At 32.5% G+C, this 26,242-nt stretch overlaps 1 protein-coding gene across 1 annotated transcript in view; it reads left to right on the forward strand.

The window, feature by feature from the left end:
- Nucleotides 1-26,242, forward strand: part of LOC308279056 (sodium/hydrogen exchanger 2-like) — a gene marked incomplete at both ends in the record, with an annotated part of 86,924 nt that overhangs the window by 33,510 nt on the left and 27,172 nt on the right. Inside the window, one exon of the mRNA XM_080719019.1 lies at nt 8,625-8,714. Coding sequence (XP_080575145.1) covers nt 8,625-8,714 — 90 coding nt within the window. The remainder of the gene's footprint in view (nt 1-8,624; nt 8,715-26,242) is intronic.

The raw sequence follows: 26,242 nt of genomic DNA on the forward strand, positions 1-26,242 counted from the left end.
GAATTCCATATGTACTTTTCATACTAATACCTTACTAGATATTTTGTTTGCAAATATTTTACTCTAACAAATAGGTTGCCTTCTTACTCTGTTGTGTCCTTTGCTGTATAGAATCTTTCAAATTGGTGTAGTCATACCTGTTTCTTATTACTACTCAACTCTCTTTTTCTCCTTAAAGCCCAAATTATCTTTTGTTGAGCTGTGCCAGTTTTTATAGGGGAGAAGACACAAGTGAAGTAAAATTGATTTTTTGTACACATTTCCATGTGGCAATTCTCAGTTTTATGCCTGTTTGTAATACTCTAACTTTGTAACAGGATTATAAACTTACAAGGTATTTTACAAGGTATCCTTACATTATTATTAATTGGTTTTTCTATGGTAAAATGAGGGTTTGGCTTTCCTATTATGTCATATTTTTTCATCACTTTTATTTTATTTAAATGTGAACTCATGACTCAACCTTCAAAATGGAATAGAGCAGTAACTTATGTAATTTTCTCCTATTCTATTGCCTTGCCTCTTCCTATCACAAAAAACCAATATCCTGAATGTATCATTTATCATTCACTGCCTTGTAAAACATAGCTTCTGAAGCCACATATTGTCCATAGACACATACATTTGAATAATACATTGATTTGTTTAAATCTAACTTCATAAAACTGTGTGTGTTATGTATAACCATTTGAAATTTTTAGATTAACATTATATTACTAACATCTTTAAATTTTTCTAAGACATTATAGTACATTCATTTTTTATGCTCTATAACTTTGCATTTTGTGATTATATAACATTTATCTATTGTCCTTTCAGTTGGTATATAAGATTTCTCTTCTTTCGTTTTTGATCTTACAAATGGTTCATCCCTACTTGTTCTCATATGTGTAACCTTGTTTAATCCACACTCACATGATTCCTTTCATTCTCACTGCCATTGTATCTTTTTCGAACTCCTTTAAAGATTTTTCTGTTGCCTTTACTACTTCAATTCTCACAGGATCAAAACAAATTTTATTGCTTACCTTCTAAAAGTATTTATATTGCTTCTCATGGGGCTTTTGACAAAGTAAAAAATCATAGCAGTTATGAGCTTGAACTAATATGTCTCATTTCTACCTTTGAAACCTCATGTTTTTGGACAACTCTCCTTTTCTGCTATGCTTTATAGCTTTCTTTCATTTCCTCAAACATGAGAAACTAGCTTGAACCTTTAAAACGTATCGTTCCCCCCACCAGAAGAGCTTCTTTTATTTCCTGTTGTGTATGGTTACCTCTTATCCTTTAAGCCTCAGCTAATAAGTAATTCCTTAGAGAAGCCTTCCTGGACCGTCTATGTAAGTGGATTCCCACCCCCCTGTTTTTCTTTGTCACTTTACCCTGGATGGTGCTTTTCTTTCATAGCATCTTCTATTATTTACCTGATATTTCTCTGCTTGTCTGTCTTCTATATTAGGTTGTAAGTTCCATGAATGCAAGCCAGCATCTACTGTAATTCCTGGATACAATGAACTGTGCAAGGAATGTCTGTGAATTAAGCTAATATGCTTAGTGTGAAGTAAAGAAACAGATTATTAAGAAATATCACAAGAGAACTATGGGATAGTGTGTGTATATATATGTGTGTGTAATTATGGCCTCGATTTCATATATACTTCATTTAATAAGATTTGCTAGTTACTAGAGATAGTCAATCATATAGAATACAATTTAGTTTCTCAGCCGTATTTCACAACTTTAAATGGACAGAATATAAGAGTATCAAATGCATACAGTGGGTTGCATAAGGAGATGTCACTGTGTCTTGTTGTTTGACATCTTTATATTTAGCAACATTAATTTTGATCTTGCCTTGGTAGACTGAGTGGAAGGTATTAAGATAAGTGAAGGTGGAGAGTAGTGTGTGTGTGAGTTTAAAAATGCAAATATAAAGTCAGCTATTTAAAATGCCAGGTCATTAGGCAGACCTTCTTACATTGGGAAGCTTTTTGCCTGTGATAAGCATGATTAAAAGGATGTGGTTCTATCCCATGAAAGCACTGTGTGATACTTTTTCAAATGTCAGAATGAATTTAGTGGAATGCCACAACTCAAATGTCACCTAAAAAGCAAGAATTATAGTAAATTACTTATGGAAGCCATGTGAATAGGATGATCCCCTGACTTTGGGTAATTCAGATGCATTTACAAAAAATTGCATAGTTCAAAATTGGAAAGGAAGCTCTTGGGGCAACTCATTCTTTTCGTGTGTTGAAGAAACCAGGGGCACAGTAGGGCATTTCTGTCATTTAAAGAGAATGTATTGCTGATAAAAGGCTAGGATACCTTGAGTTTCTTTTAAGTTTCAACCTTAACATTAATGGAAATTATTACATGCTTCTTTCCACATTTCTGGAATAAGGTGAAAATAGCAACTTTATGGTGATGCATTTTTCGAGTGCTTTGAAAATGACTAATGCAGAAGCTCATTTGAAAGCAATAGGTTTTGTTGTCTATTTCCATCCATTTTCCCTATATTTCATCCCAGGTTTTTGACTTTGATTTATAACTTCCTTTTAAAAAAATCTTGTTCCTACCTGTAAATTCTAGAGCAAATGTCAACTCCTCTTACTTTTAATTCAATTGTATTTTGATTTAAAAAATCAAAAGAATACTCAGTACTTTGGACATATTCTAACATTCTCTTTTTATCTTTCTTAAACTAATTTTTGCTATGTATATAGAAGGTGAAGAAGCAAACGTAAGTCATTTAACAATATTGTAAAATATGCAGTCAAGGTCTACAAAATTACTTTTCCATCTAATATAGTTCTACTTAAGGCACCGACATGCCACTAAAATGAGATTTTTAGTGAATTTAAACTATGTAGTAGGTTAGCTATAAAATTCAAGATTTAAGAATCAATATTAATTGTTTACATTGATACTCTCAAAATAACATACAATGGCAGTCAGATTCCTTTAATAGCTAATTATGTGATATGTAACAATTCATCACCTCAATCCTTAGCCTTTCCTTTTAATGAAGGCTTTTTCCAAAGGATTAGTCAGATCCTGTCAATCTGGTACAGTAGAAATAGCAGTCATTTGTTAGGAAGGAGCTGTTAGTGTAACTTTTTTCCGCTTCCTCCTCTGCTCATATTAGGATAAGTGTCATTCAAATAAACCTTTCTTGCTTTTATCTAAAATCCAGATGAAAAGATTCATAATGATTTTTTATCAGAAGTAGTGGCCAATCATTGCTCACCATAGTATAATTTCTAGATTTAACTAGACCACACAGTTGCTTGACACAGTACAAATTGCTTTAACATCTATTTTACTTTATTATTCATGTTGCTTAATATGATTGATGTATTCCATAAATATTTACTGGATAAATATTATTTTCTGGTTAGTATGTAGAGCGGAGTATAGCAGTAAAGAGTAAACACTGAGTTTAACTTCTCAAAGCTTATGATATGATCAGTAAATTTTAAAATGCCAAAAATGTCACATATAACACCTTTGAAAATTGACTCAATCTCTTCATTATTAGTGGCAGAATTAGCAATATGTTCATTTTTAAGAATTTTTGATTGACACATAATAAATATGTGTACATGTTTATGGGAGGCAATGTGATGTTTTGATTCATGTATACAGTGGGTGATGACTGAATTAAGATAGTGTATTCATCACCTTAAACGTTTATTATGTCATTATGTTCAACATAGAATACATTAAAAATCCTCTCTTCTGGGTATTTTAAGATTAATAACAAATTACTATTAACTGTATTCATTGTATTGTGATATATACAACCAAAATGTTTTCCTCTTATTTAAATGTAATATTGAGCCTATTGACCAACATCTCTTTGTTCTTCCTCCCTGCTAAATTCCTCAGCCTTTAGTAAGCCTCTTTTATTTTCAACTTTTGAAAGACAGACTTTTTTTAGATTCCACATGTAAGTAAGATTATATAGCGTTTGTCTGTCTGTGCTTGGTTTATTTCACTTAAAATACTACCCTCCTGATTCATCCATGTTGTCACAAATGAGAAAGTCTCATCTTTTTTACAGTGAATAATATTCTATTGTGTATGTATACCACCTTTTCTTTATTCATTCATATATTGATGGACATTTAGATTGAGTTAATATCATGATTATTGTGCTGCAAATGCCATTCTTTACAGAACTAGAAAAAACAAACCTAAATCTCATATGAATTTACAGAAGACTCCAAATAAAGTAATCTTGAGCAAAAAGAATAAATCTGAAGGTATCACACTACCTGAACTCAAATATACTCTAAAGCTATATTAATAAAAAGAGCCTAGTGCTGGCATAAAAATAGAAACAGACCAATGAAATACAAAATATTAATTAGTATGGATGATCAAACAATGGAATAATAACATTAAAAACAGAATTCTCTTAGCACAAATATCTGAGAAGATAAAGTATTAACTATTCTGATCCCCAGATAATATTTGAAAATTTAAAGCTTATACCTATGTTAAGATGTTTCATTTTATTTTTATTTTATTTATTCTTTGTGGTACATAGGATTGAACCCAGGGGCAATCTACCACTAAACCACATCCCCAGTCCTTATTATTTTGAAACAGGGTCTAACTTATATACTATTTTCTTTAAATTTTTTATTGGTGAATTGGAGTCTTACATCTTAAAGGAGTACAAGATGGTAGAGACATACATGCACACATCACCCAATTAAGCCCTTACCCAATCCCCACCCCATTCCCTACCCCTCCCTCCTTCTTATGTTTGGCTTAGTGATATGTTTGTGAATGTACATCATGAACATTAGGGAATTTCCCTCTTCCTCCCCACCAGTTCCCTTCAGTTAGGTCGCCTTACTTGCTCATCATAAGTTTCTCCTTTTTTTTTTTTTTGTCTCTCCCTATTATGCGGAAACTAGGGAGTAAATGGGTCATAGGAGAAACTAGACTTAGATACTATTAGCTGCTCTCAAATCTACAATATTCCTGTCTAAATCTTTCAAATAAGTGAATTACAAATACACATCACTATATCTGGCAAGATTTTTTTTCTTGCGGGTCTGGGGATGGAACCAAGGGGCATTCGACCTCCAAACTACACCCCCTGCCCTATTTTTTATTCTTTATTTTGAAACAGGGTCTCACTGAGTTGCAGAGGGCCTCACTGAGTAGCTGAGACTGTCTGCGAACTGCGATCCTCTGGTCTCAGTCTCCCAAATGCTGGGATTACAAGCGTGCGCCACCATGCCCAGCTGGCAAGATGTTTTATTTATATTATTTTAACCTCTGTCTAACCTAAGAATGTTGTTTTTCTTTTTTTCTTTTGTGTTGTAGATTGAACCCAGAGGCTACACCTCCAGCCCTATTTTTTAATATTTTTGTTTGGAAACAAGATCTCACTAAGTTGATGCAAGCCTCATTGAGTTGCTGAGACTGGCTGCGTACCTGTGACCCTCCTATCTCAGCCACCCAAGTACTGGGATTACAGGCTTACACCAGTATGCCCAGATTTAAGAATGTTTTTGAACTTCAAATATTATCTTTAATTTTTTATTTGATGTTATTTTATATTAAGAAGTCTGGAGTTAGAATAAGACAACTGGAACTTGAGTCATAGTTCTATAAAACTTACTTTATTGACAGTACGTAATCTCTTAACATGTTTTTAGCTTTCTTATCTTCAAAATTAGGGGTTTCTTAATGAGACCACTGTTTGATATTGAGGCAGGACAATTCTCTATTGTTATGCAGGTCTTACCTTCTACCCCCTAAATGCCAGTATTAAGTGCCATTTTGACCACTAAAATGCCTCCACCACAATATTTTCGAATATCCTTTGAAGGGAGGTTCTCAGAATATTTGAGAAACATCTTATCATACTATATTCAATATAGTCCTAAAATTTCTAAAACATAAGAGAATAAAACATCCAAAGAATAACATGGCTTTGAGTAGCTATCCATGGACATTTCTTAAATTTCTCAATTTATCAGAATCTGCTCCCATCCTCTTCTTTTCTGTTATAATAGGAATGGAATTTTCTCTGCTATCTCAAGCTATGCTCTGTAAAGGATTCCTCTCTCATTTTGCATATTCTATCATTTTTCTCTGATGTGTATTACCACTCCTCAACTGGATCCTTTTCAGAAGATTTAAACAGGCTTAAGTCACTCCTATTTAAAACACAATATAAACCGGGCGTGGTGGCTTGTAATCACCGTGCATGGGAGGTGGAGACAGGAGGATCGTGTAGGTCAGAAGTCTGCTTCTCTGGCTTAAGATACCCTGTTTCCAAATAAAAATATAAGAGGTAGAAGGGCTTCCAGGAACCCCAGTACCACAAAACAACAACAACAACAACAACAACAACAACAACAAGAAAAATAAAACGCAATATAGCACAACAAAACTGAACTACAATATATTTTGTTGACCTTTATTTATATCTCATCTTTTATTGAGATCACTAATGAGTGTTTTCCCCCTCATTTCACTTGAGCTCTCAACAGCATTCAACATGCGTCAATCTGCTATCTACTTGAACCATGCTCTTTTTTCATCTTCTGTTACAATCCCCTTTATTTTCCAATCTTCTTGGTTCCTCTTTTGCTATCTCATTTGCAGGCATGAATTCGCTGTTAAATTATATTGACTAATTTGTTTGTTATTGGGAATCGAGCCCAGGGGAAGTTGACATCTGAGATATGTCATTTTTACTAGCATTTTTAAAATTTTTATTTTGAAACAGGGCCTCGGTAAGTCACTGAGTCTAGCCTTCAACTTGCTATCCTCTTGTCTTAGCCTCCCAAGTACTAAGATTATAGCTGTGCCTCACCATGCCTGGCTACATTAAAAGTTAGAGTTCATCAAGAATTCGCTCTAGATTCTTACCTTTTTTAAACTCTTTCCTCTTTCCCTGATGATCTCATCCATACTCACACTAGATTTCATTTACTGACTGTGCACATATGACAGCAATGTGTATCTCCAGTCCAAACATTTCTTTGATTCTTAGCATATATAATGACTCTTTTTACATAGGAACTTGTGTATCCTATAAGCATTTTATGCTTAAAATGAAACTTCATTTTCTTTGCCAACCTAGTTCCTGATTTTAGTCTTCATCATCTTGATTAGTTTTTTTTACCATTCTCTGCCAATATGCTCAAGTATGAAAACAACATTAATTTTTATATCTCAATGTCTATCATATTGTCTCTCCCCACATCAGTTTCATCAATAAGTCTACTTTTCTATATCTCTTCTGTTATCTCCCTGGTCTAAACTATCACCATAGTTTCCCAAATACCAAAATCACGTCCTAATACTTTCCTCGTAACAATTATGACTCACTTAAAAACACTTTTCATTCATAGTATAGCTTGAGTAATCTCTTAAAAACATAAAACTGGTCAATCTCTTTCAACTGTTCATTTGACTTAGTAAAAAGTAAAGATAGGCCAGGCGTGGTGGTACACACTTGTAATCCCCGCACTTGGGAGGCTGAGACAGGAGGATCACACAGGTTCGAAGCCAGCCTCAGCTACTTAGTGGGGCTCTCAGCAACTTACTGAGACCCTGTTTCAAAATAAAATATAAAAAATAGGTCTGGGAGTATAGCCCAGAAATAGAAAGCCTCTGGGTTCTACCCCCAGTACCACCAAAAACAAACAGAAAAATAAAGAGAGAAAATTTTAAAAAATGACATGGCCTGAAAAACTTTGAATTGCCTAACCAGTTATGTCTCCAGTCCTGTTATTAATAGATCTCTTGCATTCCACAACCCAGCTACACAGGGAAGATTTAGCTAGATTCTATAATGTGCTGTTCCTTCTCATACCACTGTGGCTTACCAATGTCATTCCCTCAAACTGGAATTGTTCCTTATTCGTGTAGTTAATGACATTCATCCTTCAGGTCTTAGTTACCCTTAAATTTAAAATGTATTTTTATCTTCAAAAAAATGAAGGCTTCATTTCCTTCATTCACTTTTTAATTTTTCCTTAATGTAATCACTGATTAACTGCTCTCTCTCCAAGATATTAAACTACATAAAAAACTTCATAACACTATGAGCCTATTCAACTTTACTTTCCCACTGGTACCCCAGTGTCAAGCATGAATCTATCAGATAATACACAATAAATACTATGGCACACTTTAACGAATGGTTGTTGTTAATATAGAATGTTTGCTCCTTTAATCATCTCTCCTTAAAGTAACATGTTTACAGAAGTGTAATCTCATTTTTGATGAGTAATGCAAAATTATGACAGAACAATGTGTCTGATGTAACTGACAATGAAATGAAAATCAATTGCCAAACTTTGTTCTGTGATTTTACCACTTCCATTTTGAAGTATAGTGTTAGAATTTTTTGTGACTCAGATTTTTGTATATAGTTTATATTTTCAATTGACCTGTGTAAAAATTAGTGACAGCCTTAACATTGGGCATTATTTTATGCCCAATGGTTCCTACCATTCTAATTATGGACAGGTTAAAGTACACATAGACCCAAACACACACATACACATAAACACACACATACACACATATTTAAGCACTAACTTGATATGAACAATGTGGTATTTTGTTTTATCCTTTTATAGGGGATGACCATCCGTCCTCTTGTTGACTTATTAGATGTGACAAGAAGAAGAGAGACTTCTCCAACAGTGAGTGAACAAATTCTTATTAGGGTAAGCTATCTATATATTATCTTGGTGATCTTGTTGGTTGTGAATAATCCTTATAGGAAGGTATATTTATTCTTGGATTTTCCTCCTAACAAAATAAAATGTTCTTTTCTGACTTATATGACTTAGCATATTTAGTGTGTGTGTGTGTGTGTGTGTGTGTGTGTGTGTGTGTGTGTGTACAGGGACATTTCACTTCTGTGCTATAGTTTCAGCCCAATTAAATTTTTATTTTAAAACAGGTTCTCAGTAGGTTGTTGAGGGTTTGATAAGTTGCTTAGCCTGGCTTTGAACTTGTGATTCTCTTGTCTAAGCCTCCCGAGTAAAGGGATTATAGGCATGGATCACCACACTCATATTATTATAATAATACTTAATGCCAGACAAAATTATTTCAGTAACTTAGTTTATTTTCTACTCAACATTATGGAGCAAAACTGAACTGTGTAAGTCATATGCTATTGAAAAATTTTCTTGGCATATTTTATTCTTTAATGGTGTGTTTAATACTATTAAGGATTGAGAAAATTACAGATTTTAATAGTTTTATTTTTGTTGTACTGGGGTTCCTAGAAACCCTTCTACCTCCGGGCTACACTCCCAGACCTATTTTATATTATTATTTGGAGGCTGGCTTCGAACCAGTGCGATCCTCCTATCTCTGCCTCCCAAGTGCGGGGATTACAAGCCTGCGCCACCATGCCCAGCACAAGATTTTAATAGTTATTTAGCCAAAAATATACCCTTGGAAACAGGGTTTTAAAAGTATACAGTGTGGAAGCTGGGTGTGGTGGCGCATGCTTGTAATCCCCGTGCTTTAAAACCCTGTTTCCAAGAGTATATTTTTGGCTAAATAACTATTAAAATCTAGCCGGGCGTGGTGGCGCGCACGCTTGTAATCCCCGAGTTTGAGAGGTTGAGACAGGAGGATCGCAGAGGTTCAAAGACAGCATCAGCTACCTAGTGAGGCTCTCGGCAACCTAGTGAGACCTTGTTTCCAAATAAAATATAAAATAAATCTGGAAGTATAGCCCGGAGGTAGAAAGCTTCTGGGTTCCACCCCCAGTACCACAAAAAAAAAAAATTATAAAGAGTTGAAAGCAAAATTTCTCATGTGTACATAAGAAATAAAAGAAGGCCAGAGAAATTTAAACAATATATAAGTTTCTTTTATATTATTATAGAAATAAAATTAGAAATATTGGTTACAATATGTTGGTTAATATAAAATATGTAAATAAAGAGGATATGAAGAGTGATTTCAAGATATGCTTAGATTGATTAATATTGAAAGAAAACTGACATTTTAATACAAAAGAAGAGCAAATTAGTGACTATTGTTTCTAACATCAACTTGCCTCAGTCCCTAATATTGTAAGACACATTTTCAGAAAATAATGACTTTCTAGTTATAAAACATATAAGTTTTATTAATAATCATGTGTCTAAGAATGCATAAGCAAGACAAATTCAACTCATTATCTTCTCTTCAAACTTTAATACTTGATTGCTCAAGCTGTAAAGCAAACCTGGTGGACTTTTTATTGTAATTGCATGACATTTTAGGTTAAATTTATACTGTTATTATCCTATACATCCCATAAGAAAGAATGATCTCAATGACTATATAATATATTTTATATTGATAAGACATGATTTATTTAACCAATTTACAGAACTAAGTCAAACATTTTTATCATATATTTTTAAAAGTGTCAAGTCTACAGAATTTTAAAGATATTTCCATGAAGAGAATTCATTAATGTCTTTTCTAACTAGATTTATTCTTTTCTGCTTATATATGTGCATACTATTATTGTACTTTGCTGAAGTGAGTCTAAGCTGCAGACATTACAATTCATTATGTATTCATTATATATATATAACATAATTCAATATATACATATATACATATATATGTCAGTATGAATTAATATTTTCTAAGAAAAAGAACATTCTAAGTCAGGTGTGGTGGAACATGCCCATAATCTCAGTATATTGGAGGCTGAAACAGGAAAATCATAGATAGGTTCAATACCAGCCTGAGCAATTTAGTGAGACCCTTTGAAGCCTAGTGAGACCCTCTTTCAAGATAAAAAATGAAAAAGGATGATAGTTTAGAGTTACAATGCCCCTGAATTCCATTCCCAGTATATAACAAAAAGGACATTTTAGTATCACAATCAACTTATCAAATTCAGAGAGGTCAAAATTATATAATAGTGTTATACAATTTTACATTCAAAAATTGTTTCAAATATCCCAGTTTTCTTCTCATTTTCTCCTGATCCAGTATCATTCATTGCATCTAGTTGTCATATTTTAATCATATTTAATATAAAATTGTTTCTCACTTTTCACTATATTTCATGACACTGGCATATATTTTATATTTGTATACTGTCACTCAAGTTAGATTATTGGTTGTTTCCTCATAATAAGTATAGGCTATACATTTTTATGATGTTATACCTAATTAAACTTTTAACATTAATATTCAAAGTCCTTAATATACTGTTCTCTTTTCTCTGCCCTTGGACCATTTCTATTTGGCCCTTTTTCTCTAATTTTCTTATAAACTTCCTTTATTTTCTCTCACACATTTTCTTATTCTGTTTAAATTGCATAGAATGATTTCTTTTCCCCCCACACATATCCCTATTTCATCAGGGTCAGTCTCACAATAAATGTTTTTACATAATCCTGCTCTACTCTACATTTGTTAAGTTTTTACCTTAATTTGCCTTTTCTGGCATATATACATATACATATACATGTACTTGTACACGTACACGTACACATACATAGGCTAAGTTTGAATTTAATCTGTATCTAAGTCATTCCTCTCCCATTTGGTTTTAGGTCCTTTAAGGCAGGGAACTTGCCTTTTACTTCATTTGTTTCCTAATGGTACTATGCCCAGATACTTAGTAGATTAATTAATCTGTCTTGTGATCCTGATCCATAAGAACTTTTTCCACTTCAAATGGTGCATTTCCAATGCTTACACTACAGTTACTACAAGTTTTGTCTTATACAAGTGTCGATGCTTCTTTTTATGTTTACTGTGAAAACAGTTCAGGACAAAGAAATAAGCAAGTCAGAAGAAATCAGTTTTGAAGATGCTTTTGATGGACATCTTTATTTGGTAGCAATTAACCTAGTTCTTCATATTTGCTATAAATTTAGATACATATTTTATTCTGTTTCAGTTCTTTGATCATTTGTTGGCTGGCATAGAAGATATATCAGGACACTGGGGACAATATTACTGGAAAGACAAGTGAGGATTCGCAAAAAGTTTCCTTTGTATTTGTGTAGAAAATAGAAACAAATGAGTGGATTTCTCTTTATCTAGTTTTCTATTGAAAATTATTGATTTTTATTTCATCTGCATGTAATTTAAAAAGGCAGCAAGTAAAAGTAGAGACAGACATATTTTCTCTTCTTTTCCTTTCCATAAGAAATATGGCTGATGCCAAATTGAAACTTCAAAACCAAACGGTGTGTCATAAAAACCTCAGGCCATCCTTTTTTCTTGAGAATATTTAATATAGTTTCAGAGAAATGAATTTTATATCAAATAAAATTACTATTATAATTAAACATTTTAATATCTTGCCTCTTAAAAAAATCAATATTTTTCTTCTGGGTTTACAAAGGCCTGCATCAAGTGGTCACTGCCAAATTTTCTCACACCTTTTCAAAAGTGTTGTCTCTCATTTACTACATTGCAGCCATATATTCCTTCTCTTTAGTCAACCGATTAAATTAAGCACATTTCTACCTTAAACTCAGTGCATTATATTCTCTCTGGCTGAAATGCTCTCCTGCTTGATACTTTCATGCCCAGTATTTTCTTGCCATTCAAGTTTTATCTTAAATTTCATGTCCTCAGAGACTTCTTCCTCTACTAATTAATAGTTTTTCTATTGTATCAGTGTACTGTTAACTCTCTTAATATATAACTCTCTGATATTTTAATGTTTTATCATGTTTACTAAATCTTTTCTAAATTTATTTTAAAACATTATATAAAATATATCAGTATTTTATTGTATGTCCCTCTGCCATTAACATGTAAAATGTGTGAGAGTATAATTCATGTCTGCCTTGTTAAATTCTGTAACTAGAGCACTTAGAAGAGTTCCTTTCATAAAATGTATTATAAATAAATAATTTTGAAGGAGTTGAGTACAAGCGGGTTATAAAGGGTTATTTTATGCTGATACTGAATCTAAATCTACATTGTATTTATTTTTTATTTTTGCATGCTCTTTATTGGTGCATTAGAGTCTCGCATCATAATGTAAATCATATTGACAATAACATAAATGCACATGGTTCTTGGTGCCCCCCTTCTCCCCATTTTCCTTCCTCCCAATTCAGAGTATTCAGATTGACATTGTTAGATATTCACATGTATACACATAATCTATGCTAGTATTTCCATTAATGAACCTCAGTCTTCCTCCTCCCCTACCCTTATATCTCCTCCCTGGCTCTATGGAGTTTCTTACTCTATTATCTATAGTCTTTCTTGTATCCCAATTACTACCTATCCTGCACATACTCAAGAAAACTTATGGCCCTTTGTTCTGTGATTGGCTAATCTCACTTAATATAATGTGCTCTAGGTCATGATATATTTTTCTTCATTGCTGAGTAGAATAGTTTTGTAATCAATTCATCTGCTGATAGACACCTTGCTTAGTTCTATAATTTGGCTATTGTGAATTGTGCTGCTATGAACATGGATATACATATATTCCTGTAGTTCTCTGGTTTCAATCCTTTTGGAAAGGTACCCAGGTATATATATCCAGGTATAGCTGGATCATATGGTGGATCCATTCCCAATTTTCTAAGGAATATGCACACTGATATCCATAGCAGCTGAACTAGTTTGCAATCCTACCAACAGTGTAGAAGAGTTCCTATTTTCCCACAACCTCACCAACAATTATTATTTGATTTCTTTATAATTGACATTCTAATTGGGGTTAGATGTAATCCCAGTGTAGTTTTGATTTATGACTCCCTGATGGCTAATTATGTTGAGTAGTTTTATGTATCTATTGGCCATTGTATCTATCTCTTCATTTGTGAAGTGTCTATTAAATTCACTTGCCCATTTCTTGATTGGGTTATTTATTTTTCTAGTGTAAGGTTGTATTTTTTTTTGGTGGTACTGGGGGTAGAATCCAGGGTTTTTTCTACCTCCGGGCTATATTCCCAGTCCTATTTTATACTTTATTTTGGAAACAGGGTCTCACTAAATTGCTGAAAGCCTCACTAAGTAGCCGAGGCTGGCTTTGAACTTGTGCAATCCTCCTGTCTCAGCCTCCCAAGCACTTGGATTACAAGCGTGCGCCACCATGCCAGGCTGTTTTTAAGTTATTTCTGTATTCTAGATATTAGACTTCTGTCAGAGGGATAACTAGTAAAGATCTTCTCTCATTTTGTAGGTTTTCTCTTTAGACCCTTGATGATTTCCTTTGATGAATAGAAACTTTTTAGTTTGATGCCATCCCACTTATTAATTTCTGTTTTAATTTTCTGAGCTTTGGGAGTCTTATTGAGAAAGTTTTAACTGTGCCTATGTATTGGAGTGTTGAACCTATACCCTCCTCTAACAACTTCATAGACTGATCTAACTTCCAGGTTTTTAATCCATCTTAAGTTGATTAAAACTACATTTTAATATAAATAGTTCAATTAAATTATGAACTCTTCCTAAGCACTACAAAATTTATACATATTAAATAAAAGCTTCTGTTTTGATATGAATTCCCAACTGGAACTATGTAAACTACCAGATCTTGTTCTAGCAGAAAACATCTGGTACAAGTGCTATGCCTGATAATTTGTAGGTATCCTTTTATGTCATCTTCTAAGAGAGGTATCTTATAACATGACTCCAGAGTAAGAGAACAAAGAAATATTACGACACCAATTTCCCCCCAAAACTTCATATTAAACTCTGACAAAATTTTTTCTTTGCCATATATCTAAATGTGAAGCATCCAACAAAAATCCACGTGCTCTATTTGAATGCTTATTTTTGATTACATGGACAATGTATGAACCATTATTTGGGGAATTTAGTGTAATTACTTTTCCTTCCCTGATAAGTGAAGCAGAAAAACATTTTTCTCCATTGCTGGGGATCAAACCGGGGGCCTTGTACATGCTAGGCAATCCCTGTAGCAGTGAACTCCATCTCAAGCCCCAAATATTTTTATAATGAAAACTTTGGGCTAATTACTTAGCTTTGTTTTTGAGTTGGTTACATATGGTTTGATACAGTGAATCTTTTGTCTCTGAGGAGCTATGAAACATTTGATAACTTCTTTGTTGCACAAATTTGGGTCATCTTTCTTATTATATCTCCTTGATTTCATCCTTTATGCACAAATATCTACCTCTCCTAAAAATCACATCCTATAAACCTCATACGTCTATGTTTATTTTTTTTAAATCAAGAAAAAAATGCTATTTGTAACATTTCACAGTTTTTTTCCAAAACTAATACTGCCACCTGTTGTCTTTCTAAGCACATTTCAGGTTGAGAGCTTCAGCATAAAGTCAAGGAGACCTCAGATATCTAAATCATCAGAATATGCCTTTTAATATGTTAAAATTTGTAGAAGAGGTGTATCTCAAGAAATTATTTCATATTATAGTTCATCTAAAATATATATGACTTTATTGGACATAAATCCATATTTCATTGAACTTTTTTACTCAGTATTACAAAGCTGAAAACTAACATGAGTTTCATTTTGCAAGTCGTCTAAGTTTAGTTTCAAATTACTTAAGCAAACATTTTACAAAGCTGTTCTAGTTCTTTTCTCATTTTTTGAAAATAAAGTGAACCAAGTACTCTCTTTTTATATATTTCTCTGCTTAGCTAATGTATCTCTCTTTGATGCAAGAAGTCAACTTTCTTCGTGGTCAACTTTCTTTTGGCCTCATTGACTATATTTAATTAAATCTAAAGCATTAACTTCTGTATAATCAAATATTTGAAATTAATTTAATTTCTCGTGAGTTTCCCTTCCCTCTACCATACATTACATTTCTACTTAATGATGTAAATTTAGAATAGGCAATTGGTAATCCAAGTCTGAGACCTTTTGACTACAGTATAAAAGTCCTGAAAAAAGTAGCATTCAAGTCCTAGAATTTACATTTGATTTTCTTCCTAAACAGATTGGAGTATTTCAACAGCAGATATCTGCAGAAGGTTTTACTCAGAGAATATGACCAGTCCAAATCAAGCATTGTGCTTCTTTATGAAAAGCTTGAAAGGAAACATGCCATTGAGCTGGCAGAAGCAGGCCAGTTAATGCACACAGCATCTAGTACATCTTTGTTGTAAGTTTTGTGTAAGTGTGTTAATGTGTATGTGTGTTAATTGCTTTATTTAGAGCCAGGCGTGGTGGCTCATGCTTGTATTCCCAGTATTTGGGAGGCTGAGACAGGAGTATTGCAAATCTGTGGCCAGCCTCAGCTACTTAGTGAGGCCCTCCACAACTCAATGAGACACTGTTTCAAAATAAAAATACAAATAGGGCTGGGAATGTAGCTTGGAGATAGAATGCCTCTGGGTTTTATTTCCAGTGCATCAAAAAATAGGTTTAATTAGGTATCACAGAAAAATAGTTTTTCAAAGTGTCTTCTTTTTGAAATATAATTTGCTTTTATTTGTATCATAAATAAATTTGGAATGCTTGTTTGAGTACCATAGTTTTCATTGTTTAAACTGAAATGGTAAGTCGAACTTAAAGAAATAATGTATATGAAACTTCTAGCTTTTAAAAGTCTAAAATGTTATCTGTCACAAAGAAAAAATACATCTTTGCATTTTTATTTCATCAAAGTTTCATGTTTAAGTAAAATTTTTATTACTGATTTTTGTCGATTAAGAGCTGAATTGAAGCCAGGCATGCTGTGTCACAGGTATTATTCTAGTACTTGGGATGCTGAAACAGGATGATCAAATATACACAGGAAATGTATACATATACTGTTTCAAAATAGCAAAAAGATAGGGCTGAGGATGTAGCTCAGTGGTAGTGCATGCCTGGATTAAATTCCTAGTTATACACATGCACATAGACACACACACACTAACTGGAGTGAGCGTTCAATGTGTTTAGTTTGTTTTTATGGAGAAAATAAAGAAATATTTATAGATTGGGGTTTTCTGGCTGTAGATCTGAAGCAATTGTTAAGAGAAAGGAGAAACATTGAACGGTAAATACGTAATGAAACAGAAGTAATATGAGAAAAAATTATTTAAATTACTCAATGCATATGATGCTTTAGTAGGGGTTTGATGTTTTTCTGTGTCATGAAATTTGGGGATGGAGGCATTCTTCTGATTAAATTTTAAAGCCAGTGCAGTGGTGCACTCCTGTAATTCATGTACTTGGGAGGCTGAGAGAGAATGACGTCAGGTTTAAGGACAGTGTCATCCATTTAGCTAGATCATTGGCAACTTTGGTAGACATTGTTTCGAAATAAAAAGTCTGGGAGTGTAACTGAGTTAGAATACCGCTGGGTTCAATCACATACATAGTGTTTTTATTTCTTCAGTGCAATTTATTTTAATTGGTATAAGGTAGTTTAGTTGCTCATTTAGTCCAGAAAAAAAGAGGTAAATAACTTATCATTATGCTCATCATTCTCAACTGGTCAATACTTAAATTAATACAAATGCATTTAACCGATGGATACTACATTTGATGATTACATATCCAGAAATTAAGTGTTGAAAACTTAGCTCTTGTTTAATAGTTATTACATTGCTAGAACATTATAAAACCCTTAATTTGATGCAGATATGGAGTAAATATTGATGTGCGCCTAAGTCTGGGGTATATGGTCTAATGTAATAATATCTTTGAAAATTAGAAAGTATAGCATTCTTGAAAAGAAGTGGTGATAATGGGAATCCTTGCTTGTTCCTGTTTTTAGGGGGAATTCTCATAGTTTTTCCCATTAAATATGATGTTAGCTGTGGGCCTATTTTAGATTGTCTTTATGATGTTGAGGTATGTTCTTTCTATTCTGATTCTCTGTAGTGCTTTTAGCATAAATGAGTGTTGAATTTTGTCAAATGCTTTCGTAGCATCTATTGAAATGATCATGCGATTTTTGTCTTTGGTTCTGTTTATATGGTGAATTACATGGACTGATTTTTGTATGTTGAACCAGCCTTGCATCCCTGGGATGAACCCTACTTGGTCATGGTGTATGATTTTCTAGATGTGGTTTTGAATGTGTGTTGCTAGTATCTTGTTTAGCAGGTTGAATCAAAGTTCATCAATGATATAAGGCTATAGTTTTCCTTCCTTGAGCCTTCTTTCTTTGGTTTTGGTATTAATGTGATGTTGGCTTTATAGAATATAGCCGAGAGAGGCCCGTTTCTTTCTATTTCATGAAATACATTGAGGAGTATTGAGATTAGCTCTTCTATAAAGGGATTATAAAACTCACTTGGGAAACCATCTGGTCCTGGGCTTTTCTTTGATAGTAGGCTCTTTATAGCTATTACAATATCTTTGATTGTTATTGGTTTGTTTATATTTTCTATACTTTCCTGACTCAGTTTAGGAAGGTTGTATTTATCTAGAAAGTTGTTAATTTCTTCCAGATTTTCCATTTTGTTGGAGTATAGTTTTTTAAAGTAGTTTCTGATGATTCTTTTGATTTCTTACAATGCCATTGGTAATATCTCCTTTTTTAAAAAAACTCTTGTATTCATAATTTGGGTTGATTCTTTTTTTTGTTAAGTTAGCTAGTGGTTTATCTATCTTGTTAATTTTTTCAAGAAACCAGCTTCTGGTTTGTTGATTTTCTGTATTTTTTTAATCTTCTACTTCGTTGATTTTTTGCTCCGATTCTAGTAATTTCCTGCCTTCTACTGGCTTTGGGGTTAGACTGTTCCTGCTTTTCAAGGGCTTTGAGGTATGTAATTAGGTTATTATTTATTTGGTGATTATCTGTTCTTCTTAGGTGGGCATTATTTCTGTAGAAAATATAGTTTATATGTCAGTAATTTAGAAATTAATGAAAATTCATATACCAAAATTTTAAATTTTAAAAATGTTATATAGCAAATGTAACCATATGTTCTCTAGATAGTGATATTGTTTTATTTTTATATTATTCTTTATACTTTTTGTACTTTTGGTAGTTCACATATACTAATTTTGTAATCAGAAAAGTTATACAAGCATTTAGGAGAGGAAATTGTAAGAGTCAAAAGTAAATAGAATGTAAGATAAAAAATGAACAAAAACATCCTAAATTGAGAATTGGGAAGCTTTTGGAAATTCTTTTTTTATATTGGGATAGAATATTTATTTATATTTATTTATTTTTAATTTTTTATTGGGATGGAATATTTATTTTTATTTATTTATTTATTTTTAATTTTTTATTGAACATAAATGGTATACATTTAAACTATACTTGGTGCCCTCTCCCCCCGCCCCTGTTTTCCCTTCCCCCCTCCCACCAATGATTGTCCAGGGTAACCATGCCATATTCATAATTTTACACATATTTGGATGTAGACCCTCATTAATCAAGTTCAGTCTTCCTCCTCCCCTATCCTTCCATTCAAGCTTTGCTGGTATTTTCCCTCCATTACCTGGAGTACCACTGGTATCCTCTAGGTTCCCTAGTTTGGGAATTCTAAAAATTGGCTGAAGTTAAGGGATGTCTTTTCAAGAGAATGGTAGCAAATAAGTGCTGGATTAGGATATCAACATGTATTACATTTTTTTGTCTTAATAGAGTTTTAGTTAAGAGATAACATTTTTTTTTTGCGGGTCTGGGGATGGAACCCAGGGGCATTCACCCACCGAGCTACATCCCCTGCCCTATTTTTTATTCTTTATTTTGAAACCAGGTCTCACTGAGTTGCAGAGGTCCTCACTAAGTAGCTGAGGCTGTTCACAAACTGTGATCCTCTGGTCTCAGCCTCCCGAATGCTGGGATTACAAGTGTGCGCCACCATGCCTGGCTAGGAGATAACAAATTTTCTTTGGAATTTTGACTAGCATTTTTCATGTGAGCTGCATCAGATGAATTACTAAAATCTTTTTTTGCTATATATATCATCTCAGCTGGCTGTGTGGGAAAGGGTCAATGAGCTATAGAGAAGGAAAGATAAGTGTAATGATTGTATACTCTGCTAAAATCTTTGAATACATTAGACTTCTGTTGTATTTTGGAAGAGTATAATTGCTAATATTATTTATTTATTACAATTGGGGCTCAATATAAATTTGATACATTTAAGAAATGTATGTAGGCAGTCTCATTAGTTTAGGACTCAAAATATGAATTTCATTTTATCTAAAGTAGCTCTCATCATTACCTGAAGTGACCATCAAATTATTTAAATATTCTTTTGACTTAATAATGTAAATCTGGCACTAATATTCAGATAAGTAATATAGTAAATATTTGGAATTTGAGATTTCTTTCATTTTATTTTTTGCTAGTAGGGATTGATTCCAGGGACATTCTACCTCTGAGGGTGTACCCTAGCCCAATTTTATTATTTTTTATTTTATTTTGAAACAGTCTCTCTAAATTGCTGAGGGCCTTGTTAAGTAGCTGGGGCTATCCATGAATCTGCAATCCTCCTGTCTCACCATACCTGAATGAGATCTCTTTATCAATATTAATATCTTTCACAATTTTAAGTGATAGTAAAATATTAATTTCATGATTACCACAAAATATTTGTATAAAGTAAGTAGCAGTAGTAGAGGAAATTCAATTCAGCTATTATGGTAGCATATGTAAAAAAATAAAATGTGTGAAATACTAGTATAAAACAGGATAAATTTGTCTGGTCTCAAATTTTATAATTACTTTATTTGCTATTTTTTGAATGATGGGTAAGTTCTTTAAATTTTAACATATGTCTAGTTGTTTTATATGTGTGTATATTTGATTGTATGTTGAGTTTGCAGTCATTTATATTATAAATATTTAGCATCTATCGAACTACCCTTTGAAATATTGTTGTTCATTTATCTACTGGCAAATGGGCTTACAAGTAGAAATTTCTTCAGTGTCTAAATTTTTGTGATTGCATCTCAGATTTCTGTTTTAAAGTAGCTATTCTATACTATTCATGTTCCAAAGCATTCTCAATTAGCCTTTGAAAGCATCTATTTATTGATATTTTAACTTTTTTATTTGTTATATTTGTATATTTAATGCTTATAACAAATAAGATAATTTATTTCCAACTATAACCAGATAATTTCTTTCTAGCCGTAACCGTGAAAGAACCATGCCAATCTCATCGGCAGCTCTTCCAAATCAAGACCTTGTAGCTAATATTCAAGAAATATTGACCAGCAACCTTTATAAAATTAGGAGAGTGGTAAGAATTTTTTAGTGCATATCACTTCATTAGTTGCTTAGAATAATTCTAGTTACTTTTCTATAACTCCCAAATGAATTTTGATTCCTTTATATGTCACAGGAATATTGGTGTGGTAAATCAAATGGCAAGTCAGTGTTTAAGTCTCATTCAGACTTGTGACTCATGGTCACAATTTCGATTTAATTCCCAGTACATTGCAAAACATGATGGACAAGGGTCTGAAAGATGATGACATTTTCTATACTAAATGACATTTTCTATACTAAACTCGGTTATATTTAGCGCATTATAAAAATTGGGCATATTAGTATTAAAGTAGCTTTTGTTACTAGAGATTAACTGAATTCCAAGTATTTAAAGACATGGTCCTTGAAAATATGCATAAGTCTGGGATTGAACATTAGATGATATTTCTTTAATAATTAAAAATGTGGAAAATCTTATAGCACATCAGAATCCTGTCTTTCCCCGCTCTTCACTGAAAATACAATTGTCTACCAGTGGGTAAAGTATGCTCTCATTTGGAAAGAAAAAGTTTGCATTTACCTAAGATAAAGCTTGATTTAAACTTGTAGCTTTTAGGTCATTCCTGTTAAGATAATTTTTGCTCATATTCACTTTGTAGCATTAATTACAAGTTAATGTAATGAAAGTGCTGGTTAATATAAACATAAAATTTGTTCTGATAGTATGCCATATAATGGAGTGATTCCATGATAGAAAATCTAAGAGAATAGACCACAATGAAGGTGAAAATCACCTTGAACTTTTGAGGGAAAAGATAGAATATAAACAACTAATAACAATAAATGAATATAATTTTATTGTCATTTCATACATAAGTCAAATTATCTTCTCAAATTGTTATAAAATATAATATTCTTATTTCTTAAATTTATAATTATAAATGCTACTTATATTAGAGTTTAAAGTAATTAAAATATTCAGGTATTGTGAAGAAATATATTCTATTACTTTTCAGATTTTTTAAAACAAATTGTGCATAGTTTTATTTTTTAAATTTAAATAATGGGTGAGGAGAAAAAGTCAGGGTCTGGAGGGAAAAACATAGAAACAACTTATTTAAGTGAGGGAATATAGAGCCTATGACATCTTTATAGTTTCTGTTCCCAGATGAATAGTCAATCTTTCTGGTTTAGACTTCAAACTCTCCAAAGGTACCATGTGATTTCTGTAGATCACCTTCATACCATCATTTGTTCAAACCATGTTAAAGTCCACCATTAAAAGTCAGGGCCAACCTCTGTATGATTTTCAAAGGCTTTATCCTATTTAATAGATTGCCTTTTCACTTTATTTATACTATCCTTTAACATACAAATATCTTCAATTTTATGAAGTCTGACTTAGGAATTTTTTTCTCTATTTGTTCATGGTTCTCATGTCAGATATAGAAATATATTGCCAAATTCTAGGTCATGAGCATTTACCTCTATGGTTCAGTGAAGTAACAATCCAAATTCATTTCTCTTCATGTGGTTAGTCAATTGTAGCTGCATTGATTGTTGAAAAGAATGTTATTTCATCCACTAAAAGATCGTAGTGCTCTTTTGTAAATTCAATTGACCATAGATGGTTTGGATTATTTTTCAACACTGAATTCGACATCACTGTTCTATTTATCTATCCTTATACCACATTGATTTGATTTTTGAAGCATTGTAATAAGTTTCAAATGAGGAAGTTGAGTGTTCCAACTTGTATTTTCATTATTTTTATATGGTTCTCTGGGGCACCTTGCAATTCCATATGACACTGAGAATCAGCCTTTCCACTTTTGCAAAAAAGGGTTGTTGAATTTTGACAGAGATTAAATTGAAATTGTAAATGGCATTATATAATATTGCCATCTTAGCAACTTTAAGTCTTTTCATATATAAACGTGGGGTAACCTTTTTTTTATCCAGGTCTTTATTTTAGCAATATTTTATAGATTTCACTGTACAAGTCTTTTAGCTCCTTTGTCAAATTTGCTTCTATAATTCTGTTTCAGTCAGCTTCTCACTGCTGTGACCCAAAAACCCCCTGACAACCACAACTTAGAAGAAGCCAATTTTATTTGTTCACAGTTATATCGGTTTCAGAGGTTTAAGTCCATGTTAGGCAGCATTACATGGAGTTCAGGACATGGTTAGAGTAAGCAAAAAGAAAGCAAGGGGATGATATGAGTGATTATCATATATATATATATATATATATATATATATATATATATATATTCCCAAGGCCACATGCCCAAGGATCTACTGTCCTTAGCCACATTCTATCTGCCTATTTTACCACACAATAAATTCAATAATCCATTAATGGATTTATCTGCTGATGATTCCAGAACCTTCATGATACAACCATTTAATTTCTCAACATTTTTGTATTGTCAGTGCATGAACTCTTCCAGTAGACATTTTATATCTAAATACTAACACTAACCATGGAGGTAAAAAGAACTCTACATAACACTGAAAATTGTGAAACACTGAAGAAATGAATTTCAGAAGACATTTGAAAATGGAAAAAATGCCCATGCAAAAAAATATTACAAAATGTCCATATTGCAAAAAGCTACTCACAGATTCAACTTAATCATTCTCATAATACCAATGAAATTCTTCAGAGAATACGAATATCAAAGCTAAAATTAATAGGGAAGAAACAAAGATCCAGACTCTTAGACAAGGCAATTCTGAGCCACAAGAACAATGATGGAGGTGTCACAATACCCAATTTCAAATTATACTAAGGATTTATAGTCACAAAACCACATGATATTACCATGAAGCAGATTCATACACCAACAGAATAGAAGATACAGAGACAAATCCATATGATTTCAACCGATTGATCCTTGATGCCAAAATATATGTTGAATCAAACAGCCTTTTCAACAAATGGTTCTTCTAAAGTGGCCATGTATATGTAAAAGACTGAAAAGAAATTCCTATCTTTCAATTTGCACAAAAGTCAACACCAAATGAGTTAAAGTCCTAGAGCTTAGAACAGGAAAATAGAACTAGAAGAAAACATAATACCAACTCTCCAATATGTAGACACAACTCGAAACCTCTTCATTAAAATCCTTAAAGCTTAGGAAATACAACGAAGAAAAAAACAATGAAATGGCACAAAATTATAAAGCTTCTGCATAGCAAAGTTAATAATAGTGTGAAGAGAGAGCCCACAGATTTGGAGGAAATTTCTACAAGCTCACTTATGGCAGAAGACTAATATCCAGAAAATATAAAGTACTCAAACTTAACACCAGCAAAACATATAATTTAGTCAATAAACAAACATATGAACTCAACTGACATTTCTCAAAAAGAAAAGAAATGCAAATGGCCAACAAGGAAATAAAATGCAAATCAAACTACACTTAGTTTTCTATCACTCTGGTTAGAATGTCTATCATCAATAAAACAAAAAATTGTCGGTGAGGATACAGGGAAAAACACACATTGCTGGTGGGATTGTAAACTTAAACAATTATTATAGAGAACAGTGTGAAGGGTCTTCAGGAGGCTAGGAATGGCACCACCATGTGACTTAGTTGTACTATTATTCAATATCTTTCTAAAACAATTAAATTCATAATATTATAATGAAACATGTATACCTGTTTATAGCAGTATGATTCATAATAGGTAAGTTATGGAACCCACATAAGTGTCTATAAACAGATGAATGGATAAGGAAAATGTGATATGTACACACAAAGCTTTCCTCAGCCATAGAGAAAAACAAAACTATATTATTTGTAGAAAAATGAATAAAAATACTTTGATTTTAATTGAGACACAGAATCAAATAGAATGGGAGTATGGGTTTGGGAACTATTTGGAAACTATTTCCTAGTTTCTTAATTCAGAAACTGTATTGGTCAATTTTAGATAGTTTTTCAGTTGTAGGTGCGTAGTGCCAAAAATTTATCCTGAAATATAGATCTAATGGTATCCCACAAATTTTGATATGTTATGGCTTAATTTTAAGTAAGTTGAAATAATTTATAATTTTTCTTTTGCTATATTATTTGAATTGTTAATTATGAAGTGTTATGTTTCTAAATATATGGTAATATTTTAGGTATCTTTATGTTTTTAATTTGTAATTCAATTTCATCACCATCTGAGAATCTATTTTGTGTTACTTGAATACTTTGGATATATTGAATATCGGCTTATGGCTTAGAATATAATACATCTTTGTTAACGTTCTATATACCAATTAATGAAAATATATTCAGTTTTTGTTGGATGGGGTGGTCTGCGTATGTCAGTTTGGTTAATTTCACTGAAAATGCTATTCAAGTTTCTTTATTGATAATTTTCCGTTTAGCCAGATTATCAGATACTGAGAGAAAGTATTGCAATCTCTGACTGTATTTTAGAATTGTTTATTATTCCTTACAATTATTTCAAGTTTTGTTTCATATATTTTGAAATTTTGTGTTTTCAAACAAGAGGGGATGGGAGGGGGGAAAAGGGAAACTCTAAAGCACAGGATGTACTTAAACAAACATATCAAAGTCAATCACTAAGCCAAGCATGGGAAGGAGGGATGGGGAGGGAATGTGGTGGGGATTGGGTAAGGGTTAAGGGATGATGTGTGCATGTATGTCTTCACAAGTCTTTTATCCCATTAAGATGTATGGCTACAATGCACCAATAAAATTTTTAATTAAAAAAATAAAATATTATTTGGATCTCATAATGAAGGTAACTGCTTATCATTCTAAAATAATGAATTTTATCCCTGACTTTTATTCCCTGTACCATAGTATGAGCAATATTCAGAAGCCTTAATAGCAGGGCTCAACTCCTTTGTTCCCATTTTCCTCTGTTCACTTTCCTGTGTTGTTTGACTTACATTGTCTTACAAACTGTTCTTTCCTATATTTTGGTTGCTTCAGGAGCAAAGTTTGATCTAATCTTTGTCACTCAATCTTTACTGAAACTCAGTTTGTTTTCATTTTTCCCTTTAGATCTGGTTTTATTTTATAAAATTGATTTAGTTCTAGAGTTGAATTTAAAGCATGAGATAGTTCAGATGAGCATAGCTCCCATATATGTCTTCCATCCTGTGCTTTCCT

The sequence above is a fragment of the Muscardinus avellanarius genome (genome assembly GCF_963383645.1).
Source record: "Muscardinus avellanarius genome assembly, chromosome: X".
Taxonomy (NCBI): Eukaryota; Metazoa; Chordata; class Mammalia; order Rodentia; family Gliridae; genus Muscardinus; species Muscardinus avellanarius.